The sequence below is a fragment of the Megachile rotundata genome, chromosome 15, assembly GCF_050947335.1.
Source record: "Megachile rotundata isolate GNS110a chromosome 15, iyMegRotu1, whole genome shotgun sequence".
NCBI lineage: Eukaryota > Metazoa > Arthropoda > Insecta > Hymenoptera > Megachilidae > Megachile > Megachile rotundata.
Window position 1 is genome coordinate 11,554,851 of NC_134997.1, and position 10,164 is coordinate 11,565,014.

The 10,164-nt window shown below is 35.9% G+C and overlaps 1 protein-coding gene across 1 annotated transcript; it reads left to right on the top strand.

The window, feature by feature from the left end:
* The first annotated feature begins 1,687 nt into the window (after nucleotides 1-1,687).
* JHBP-1 (take-out-like carrier protein) lies at nucleotides 1,688-9,685 on the top strand. Its single transcript, XM_003703635.3, has 6 exons — nucleotides 1,688-1,855; nucleotides 4,204-4,302; nucleotides 6,257-6,407; nucleotides 7,900-8,033; nucleotides 8,255-8,404; nucleotides 9,337-9,685. The coding sequence occupies exons 1-6, from the start codon at nucleotides 1,789-1,791 to the stop codon at nucleotides 9,489-9,491; spliced, it is 756 nt and encodes a 251-aa protein (XP_003703683.1). The 5' UTR covers nucleotides 1,688-1,788; the 3' UTR covers nucleotides 9,492-9,685.
* Nucleotides 9,686-10,164: the final 479 nt, after the last annotated feature.

Below are 10,164 nucleotides of genomic sequence, written 5' to 3' on the forward strand. Positions count from 1 at the left end.
CCATATTCCCCAATTCCCACATTCTCCAATTCCCACATTCCCCAATTCCCACATTCCCCAATTCCCACATTCTCCAATTCCCACATTTTCCAATTCCCACATTCCCCACTCCCACATTCCCCAATTCCCAACTTCCCCAATTCCCACATTTCCCAATTCCCACATTATCCAATTCCCACATTCCCCAATTCCCACTCTCTCCAACTCCCACATTTCCCAATTCCCACATTCCCCAATTCCCACATTCCCCAATTCCCACATTCCCCAATTCCCACATTCCCCAATTCCCACATTCCCCAATTCCCACATTCCCCAATTCCACATTCCCCAATTCCCACATTCCCCAATTCCTACCTTCCCCAATTCCCACATTCCCCAGTTCCCACCTTTCCCAATTCCCTACCTCTGCAAATCCCTATATCCCCAAATTCCAATTGCCTCAAATCTCAACATATCCAAATCCCAATTGCCACAAATCTCTACATCCCCAAATGTCTACCTTCCCAATTCCCTACCTCCCCAAATCCCTATATCCCTAAATTTCTACCTATCCAAATTTCTACATCCCCAAATCCCAGCTGTCCCAAATCCCTACCTTCCCAAATTCCTACATCCTCAAATTTCTACCTCCCCAAATTACAATTTCTCCAAATTCCAAAGCTCCCAGTTTTCAAATCTTCCAAATTTTTAAAAACAATTCGATCAATATTGTTACTCAACACTATTAATAAACCATCTTCAGACTGTTCTGAAGGTAAACATATAAAAACACCCCATTTTCCTCTTACGTCAATGCACTCAACAGTGCTCTTCTATAAAAATTCTTTACCAAAGATTCTTATAAACAAAGTGCATAATTAATTATCTGTCAGCAGTCTTTTTATGTCATTTTCCCCATAAGGATAATGCAAACACAATCTCTTATATAGCAAAGATTGTTAAATAAAATTGAAGGATATATTTGTATAATATTGAATACACCAGCGTGAACTTTTAACAATTTTTAATTTGACGCCATGAAAAATAATTATTTGAGCAACTCTCAGTTCGCAGAAGTTTGTTCCAGTTTCAGAAACACAGAAATTAATTCGGTCAAGCAACGCCCCGGTTCGCGAACCTGAAAAGGAAGAAAAGAGCAAAAGTGTGAACTGAGAATGCAAAACACTTACTTTCAAAGTGAACGCTTTCCACCTAACCTGACCTAACAAAGTTAATAAACCACCAAAATGTCTGACTAACCCCTTTCACACTTGTTAGCAAAAATTCTACTTTACAAAGCCATTAAAAAAATATCTAAAAAATAATTCAAAACAATAATAAACATTTACCAAAATTGCTAACTGTTAATAATGACTACAATGATTAATTATAATAATTACGTCGATAACAATTTTAAGTCAGAATAAAAATCAAAGAAACATTACTAAGCTAATACGAAGACCATTCATTAACTCAAGAATGAAAACAAACAGGGATGAATCACGCTACATAAAATTCCAGGGTCCGTGAATGAAATCACGTACAACAAAAACTTTTCCATTTTCAGAAACATCTGAACTGATACATCAAATCGTTTTACATATAATACTAAAGGATTCGTTTTGTTCATAATCGTGCAGGAAAGAGGCAAAGTTTCCTGGTTAGCCAGATGGTGGGGTGATGGTGCTGCTTAAATAGACTGCATCAATGACCGTTTCTTTCAGTCCACATTCTGCTGTCCCGAGGAATTTTCATCGGGAAGGAGCTAGAGAAGTTCGAAGGGATTACAAACCTTGAAGGGATTACATCATGAAGAGGATTTTCGTTGCGTTGGTGGCTGCTGCCTTTGTGCTGTCGGCCATTGCTGTCGAATTACGTGAGTCGTTAATTTTTATTATTAATTTTGTAATTTTTGGACTGATTTTTGTGATTAGGGAATTCTGTGTTAGGTTGTGGTTAAGTGTGATTTTGTGAAATTTAATTTTTGGGAGAATTTTAATTGTGAGAGGCAGTTTTAGTTATGAATGGGAGTTCTTAGGGTAATCTTTGTTTAAGAGTGTTTAGAGCGCCAGTTACTCCACTTTAGAGTTACCACTTTTAGTTACTCCACTTTAGGGTGTCAGTTTAATGAAAATTTAACTTTACAAGGTTTGTTTATTTATCCTGTTGCAGTTCAGAGATTGTTCTGATGTTATAACACATTTTTAGGGATGATTAATCCGTCAAATTTTGTTTTTGAAACAAATAGTGATTTAATAAATGTCAGTAGTAAATCTACTAAAATATTGATAACAAGTCAAGATATTAATTTAAGCTTGATAGTAAAATTAGGGCCCTGCAGGTATTTCATAGGATATTTAGAAAATTCATGACACTTATAAAGAACTTGAAGTACCATATTTTTAATGACATGACTTGAAACTTGACAATATAAAGCATTTTATAAAATAATTAGAGTATTCAAGACACTGTACAGGGTACTTAAGGTACTCCATAAGGTACTTGAATCATTTCAGATATTTAATCTGCAATATAATATAAGGTACTTTGAACTGAATAATCTAAGGAAAGCATCTTATTAGATACATAGAGATATCAAGATATTTATGAATCAATTTAGCAGCCACGTGTTGCTCAAGAGTTACGGATTAAGGTCAGTGTCAAAGAATGGTCCATGAGATATTTGAAGTATAGTAATTTAGAGGATATTAGTATTTGGTGATGTAGGGATTTGGGGATGATGGGAATTGGGGGTGTAGAGATTTGGAGATGTAGAGATTTAGGGATGTAGGGATTAGGGGGTGTAGGTATTCGAAAATATAGAAATTTGGGAATGTAGGAATTTGGGGATGTAGGGATTTGGAAGTGTAGGGATTTGGAAGTGTTGGAATTTGGAAATGTGGGGATTTGGGAATGTAGGAATTTGGAAATGTAGAGATTTGGGGATGTAGGGATTTGGAAATGTAGGGATTTGGGGATGTAGGGATTTGGGGATGTAGGGATTTGGAAATGTAGAGATTTGGGGATGTAGGGATTAGGGGATGTAGGTATTTGAAAATATGGAAATTTGGGAATGTAGGAATTTGGGGATGTAGGAATTTGGGGATTAGGGATTTGGAAATGTAGAGATTTGGGGATGTAGGGATTTGGAAGTGTAGGGATTTGGAAGTGTTGGAATTTGGAAATGTGGGGATTTGGGAATGTAGGAATTTGGAAATGTAGAGATTTGGAAGTGTTGGAATTTGGAAATGTGGGAATTTGGAAATGTAGGGATTTGGAAGTGTTGGAATTTGGAAATGTGGGGATTTGGGAATGTAGGAATTTGGAAATGTAGGGATTTGGGGATGTAGGGATTTGGAAATGTAGAGATTTGGGGATGTAGGGATTTGGAAGTGTTGGAATTTGGAAATGTGGGGATTTGGAAGCATAGGGATTTGGAAGTGATGGAATTTGGAAATGTGGGGATTTGAAAATGTAGGGATTTGACAGTGTAGAAATTTGAAAGTGTTGGAATTTGGAAATGTAGGGATTTGACAGTGTAGAAATTTGGAAGTGTTGGAATTTGGAAATGTGGAGATTTGGGAATGTAGGAATTTCGAAATATAGGAATTTGAAAGTGCAGAAATTTGGAAATGTAGAATTTTAGAGCCACCGGTATTTGGAACCACAGATATTCTAAAACACAGGAATTTGAGTGTACATCAATTTGCAAACATCACACTATCCAATCCCACATCCACCTAACAACTCCAACATCAGAAAATTACTCACTCCCCAAATTCCCACATTCTTCAAAAAATTCTTTAACTGAATATCTCAAAAATTTGAAACCCCAAAAATTCAAAGATCCCTTCCACAAAAACTTGAATACCACAGACAAATAAACCAACGCATCACAAATAACTTCGTTCTCCAAATGGAGTATTTATACCCCATCCGAAAGCAAATGGCGGACCCCGCTTTCCACCGTTCAAACAAATTGTGCATCTCGCCGAAGGGTATTTACAAGCCATTCCCGTGAAACGGTCAATCGATTTTTGCGATTCGGTCGAAAAGTCATTAGACCACGGGGACACGCTTAAAGAGAAAGTCAATTCCGAGCTTCAGTTCGGCTGCTTGTAACTGGTGCTGCACTTTATTGGATCCACTGCAACCTGGATTATGTAACACTCGTGTTTGCGATATTTTCTCACTTGTTCTTTCTTTTGCTTCGTTATTTTTCAGCGAGCACCTTCAAAGTTTGCGATAGATCCTTACCGGAGAAGGAGTACTATGATTGCATCAGTAAGAGTGCGAGGGATGCCATTGTTTCTTTGGCTGGAGGTGAGTGACTCCATTTTGTTCTTGTACTTCCGTGAAGTACTTCTTAAGTTTTTATTATTATTATTTAATTGTGACAATTTTAAATTAAGGTTAATTTACAAAATAATTTCAGTTGTCAATTTCAATAAAATTTGCAAACTTGTGTTTGACAAATTGTGACAAATGATAAATGAGTTTAATGATAAATAATTTTGACTTACATGTATCATTTTAGAAATAATTTTAACTTACGTATATCATTTTAAAAATATTTTTGACTTACATGTATCATTTTAGAAATAATTTTAACTTACGTATATAATTTTAAAAATATTTTTAACTGACATATATAATTTTAAAAATATTTTTAACTTGCATATATAATTTTAACTTTGCTTATTTATTTTTGGACTTCATTTTTAATGTAAGAGTAAGTATTGCACATTGGTAGGTTTAGTTTTAACAATGAAATAAAAATAGAAAAGTATATGATTGCTCAATCAGTAAATGATCTGTTAAATCTGACAATCGATCAACGAAATCATAGTTATTATCGATACTGTACGGTTAACGAACAGTTGTCATTATGCCACCGGTTACATAACTATTTCACCTGACCGACTGTTCTCCCACTCTCCTACGGAATTTTCATTGAGAAACTGGTATCTCCGTTGCTTTTACTACGAAACACCTTGCGTGATATTTCATATTTTATTATACATGTGATTCTAATATATGCATACGTTTATTATAATTAAAAGTAGAGTACTTTTGCAATCAAATCACTGTTACGTTCTCTTATTTTTGTTACCTTTATTTTATATTCTTTGTTGTGGCACAAATTTCTTTATTAATGGAGACGTCTTGTTTTATAATTTTATTTCGGAATTATCTTGAATTCTATTAATTTTTTATTTTATTATTAAATATGTAGTTTTTAGTTGCAGTACAAGTTTTTATTTTATCATTAATATTACATAGAGACACGTTTTATAATTTTGTTTCAGAATTATTTTGAATTCTATTAATTTTTTATTTTATGCAGTTTTTAGTTGCAGTACAAGATTTTATTTCTTCATTAATATTTCATGGAGGCATCAATCTTGTTCCACGATTTTACTGCAAATTTTTTTAAATTTTACTCATTCTTCACTTTTTTTAATTACTAAATTTGTATATACAATTTTTAATTGCAGTACAAGTCTTTATTTTATTCTTTTATATTTTATGGAGACAGTCTTGTTCCACCATTTTGCTTTCTCATTTTTTTTCAATTTTATTCATTCTTCATTTTATTTAATTAAACGAAACAATTATTAAATTTGTACACTGCCTTTAATTATAGTACAATTGTTTTTTTATTTAAATTGCATAAGAACATCAATTTTATTCCTCAATTTTACATGAACATTTTTTTTAAATTCTTAAAATTTTTCCTTTCATTTTATTCACTGATTTGTTACATAATTTTTTATTTGTCTTGCAGTGGCAATATTTAAGAAACACTCACAATGAACAATAAACAATTTAAAAATTAGAATACAATTTCTATTATATGAACTATGTTTGAAGTAAAGCACCATATTTCCCTTCGGTCAGAAATCGAAAAGAAAAAGGAATTCCAAGCGAAACTACCCGCCACTTTTTAGAACGTTTTCTTTTTCCTTTCTTGATAGTCCGATGCCACGAACAGATTACTGTGTTGATTTCACCGGAGCAATGCACGGTTGCGCATTTCCTCAAAACGGGCATTAGTTTCACCGACATAATCGCGGCTAGTAATTTGCAGAGGTTCTCCTTGACTCCTTGACAACTGTCCCTTTACTTTCTTGCTTCGATTGAAATGTGCACTTTAACCGGGTGCAATTATACATACAGTGCCACAGTGTTCAAAGTGTCACAGAGAATGTCACATACTTCATTATATTATAATTAGGTGTTTGTCAATAATGTAATAAATTTTTTATAATTGCAGGTATGAAGGCTTTCAAAATCCTTCCATTAGAACCTTTGGCTGTGGACAGCGTGAAAATTGGTGAATCTCAGGGATCGGTTACTTTGAGACAGGAATACAAGAATATTAAACTACATGGTCTTACCAAGAACCTCGAAATCAAAAACTATCAGTAAGTTATTGATTTCAAAATTAATGTAATCAAAATTCAAAATTTCTAGATTTCTAAATTTCCAAATTCCTAAAATATTTAAGGTACTAACCTTAAAAATTCCTAAATTTCCCAAATTCCAAATTTCCCTAGTTCCAAATTCCCCAGATCCCACATTCTCCTAGTTCCAAATCTTCCAAATTCCAAATTTCCCAATTCTCAAATTCTCCGAATCCCAAATTCCCCGAATTCCAAATCCCCCAAATTCTAAATTCCTCTAGTTCCAAATCCCCCAAATCCCAAATTCCCCAAATTCCCATCTCCCCAAATTTCCATCTCCCCAAATCCCAAATTCCCCAAATCCCCATCTCCCCAAATTCTCAACTCCCCAAATTCCCATCTCCCCAAATTTCCATCTCCCCAAATCCCAAATTCTCCAAATTCCCAATTCCCCAAATCCCAAATTCCCCAAATTCCAAATCCTCCAAATTCCCATCTCCCCAAATTCCCATCTCCTCAAATCCCAAATTTCCCAAATCCCAAATTTCCCAAATTCCAAATCCCCCAAATTCCCATCTCCCCAAATTCCCATCTCCCTAAATTTCCATCTCCTCAAATCCCAAATTTCCCAAATCCCAAATTCCCCAAATTCCAAATCCTCCAAATTCCCATCTCCCCAAATTCCCATCTCCCTAAATTTCCATCTCCTCAAATCCCAAATTTCCCAAATCCCAAATTCCCCAAATTCCAAATCCTCCAAATTCCCATCTCCCCAAATTCCCATCTCCCTAAATTTCCATCTCCTCAAATCCCAAATTCCCCAAATTCCAAATCCTCCAAATTCCCATCTCCTCAAATTCCCATCTCCTTAAATTTCCATCTCCTCAAATCCCAAATTCCCCAAATTCCAAATCCCCCAAATTCCCATCTTCCCAAATCCCAAATTCCCCAAATCTCAAATTCCCAAAATCCCAAATTCCCAAATTTCTAAATTTCCACCTCAACATCTCCCAAATTCCCCAACATCCCTCTCCACAACTCCCCAAATTTCCAAACCATTAAATTCTCAACTTTCCACCTCCTCAAAACTTCCAAATCCCCAACCCCCAATTCCTAAACCACCAAATCTCCATCTCCCAAATTAACCCAGCCTAACCACAATCCAACCCAACCCAACCACAAACTTGCATCTCGATCTACAACACACTAAAGTACCCATTACATTTACTACGAGTCAGTTATTTATTGTCCACAAAGAAATCACGATGTTCGTAAAAGATTACAAAAATGTCTCGTAAATAAAATTAATCCCCTCGAATGAGCACCGGTTAATGTTTGCGTAATTGTTCGTGAAAAGACTTCATGATGTGCATCGACCATCTTGCCTGATGACAAAATGACGTCTAAACGCAATCATGTGTCGTGAATTCGTATTCGATTGCGTTTAGACGTCATTCAGACAGAAAAAAGAGTGAAGAAAAAAGCAATTAATAAGACGTCGTTCGTTTTTTAGCATCGACTGGGATAAGTGTCTGCTGTCGTCGGACTCTTTGAATCCTCAAGTTGATTTTGTTGCTGATTATAAAGTCGATGGGAGGATTTTGTTGCTGCCTGTTAGGGGAGCTGGCAAATCTAATATTACGATGTGTAAGTATAATCTATTTCTTTTAACAATTTCTTTTTTTCATATTTTTCTTGCAATTTTTAATTTTGAATGCTCACAAGAGTGTCACAAGTTTCATTATGATGAATGAGTAACAATAAGCCTCAAGTAAAATATTAGCATCAAGAAAGTATCAAGTGATAATATATATTTCTTTAATCAACAGTCAGGTGCTTGATTTTTTTATTTAAATTTGTATTTCTAGATAATTTACGGACACACAATGACATACACTGCGAGAAGTACCAGAAGAATGGGGAGACTTATTTGAGGGTGAAGAAGTTTGATGTCAAGTTTTCGCCTTCTCGAGTCACGTTACGGTTTGAAAACCTTTTTGATGGAGACACTTTGTTGGGTAGGTGTAATAGTATTATGGTGTTATGTATTCTTGGAATGGGCACTGTAGTCAACTACGCGAGGAGTTACGGCGCGTGGAAGTATCTACGCGTAGAGTTACAGCGCGTGGAGTTACAACGCGTGGAGTTCCGACACGCGCAATTATCTACGCGTAGAGTTACAACGCGTGGAGTTACGGCGCGTGGAAGTATCTAGGCGTAGAGTTACGGCGCGTGGAAATATCTACGCATGGAGTTACGGTGCGTGGAGTTATCTGTGCGTGGAATTATCTACGCGTAGAGTTGCAGCGCGTGGAGTTACGACGCGTGGAAGTATCTACGCGTAGAGTTACGGTGCGTAGAATTATCTACGCGTGGAGATACGGCGCGTGGAAATATCTACGCGTAGAGTTACGGTGCGTGGAGTTATCTGTGCGTGGAATTCTCTACGCGTGGAGTTGGGACGCGTGGAATTACCAACGCGTGGAGTTGGAACGCGTGGAATTATCTACGCGTGGAGTTATCTATGCGTAGAATTACAACGCGTGGAATTATCTACGCGTGGATTTATCTATGAGTAGAATTACAGCGTGTGGAGTTGCGACGCGTGGAATTACGTACGCGTGGAATTGCGACGCGTGGAATTATCTACGCGTGGAGTTATCTGTGCGTGGAGTTCCGACGCGTGCAATTACCTACGCGTAGATTTACCGCGCGTGAAATTATCCATACGTGGAATTAGGGCGCGTGGAATTACATTGCACATCAGTAACAATAATTCTCATTAAACCCAAAGACAAATGATCGCGTCCACTGATGTCATAGTTTCGATTAAAGACCAGATAATGTCCCAACGTAACATTCGCTGTTTACAAAGCACAGTTGCCTCATTATAACATGACTCACGTACTATTAAACGACTTACACTCATTTCCATGTTCCTCTGTTGCAGGTGAGCAAATGAATAATTTCATCAACCAGAACTCTGATCTGCTGTTCAAAGAACTCCAAGCACCATACGAGGAGACCTTCGGTTTGGTCTTCGCGAAGATCAGCAACGAAATTTACAGTCGTATCCCGTTCAACAAAATCTTCCCACCGCCGTAAAAGATTTATTAGCTCCGTTCAGGAAGCGATGAAGTCATGCTTTGTAAAATAAATCCGAATTAATTCGAATTATTTCGACGTGCCAAAAATGTAGATTTACGTATATGTGTAAGGAACAGCTGTTATCGTCAATGATTGATCGCGTTGACTTTTTTAATGCGAGGAATTAGAATAAAAAGATTGTTGTATATGTATTACTGTGACAGTGATTGATACCTTCATTACTATTCCTGTTCTTGAAATAATTGCTGGTGTTCCCAATTAAAAAAAATTGATTAGTGTCGTTAAAAAATGACAGGAGTTATATTTCAATTAGTAACCTTGTGATATGGGAATTTATAATTAATAGCTTTGGGTTGTTGAATAATTTATTTTGGTCGATCAGAACATAGTAATCTTTTACTTCGAATAGATAAATTGGCTTGAGTTAATAATTGTTTGTTACAAAATTATTTTCTTTGCTTTTAGTGAATTGTAATTTTAATTTTCTTTTAATTAAATGGTAGGTAAAAAGTTTTGTTTAATTTTGAGAGATTGTAATAGATTTTTAAGGGAATTAGTATATTTTTTTGTATGTAATAGTGTTTCAGTTAAATCTTCTGACAATTGAATTATTCTAACTTGTATGTTTCGTGATTTTGAATAGCGCGCGCTTTGGAACGCACAGACGCCG

Excerpts from the sequence above, each read along its gene's own strand:
- JHBP-1 (XM_003703635.3), top strand. The coding sequence starts at position 1,789 with ATGAAGAGGATTTTCGTTGCGTTGGTGGCTGCTGCCTTTGTGCTGTCG. Across the intron at positions 4,303-6,256 it reads CATTGTTTCTTTGGCTGGAG|GTATGAAGGCTTTCAAAATC; the intron begins GTGAGTGACTCC and ends TTATAATTGCAG. Across the intron at positions 8,034-8,254 it reads CAAATCTAATATTACGATGT|ATAATTTACGGACACACAAT; the intron begins GTAAGTATAATC and ends TTGTATTTCTAG.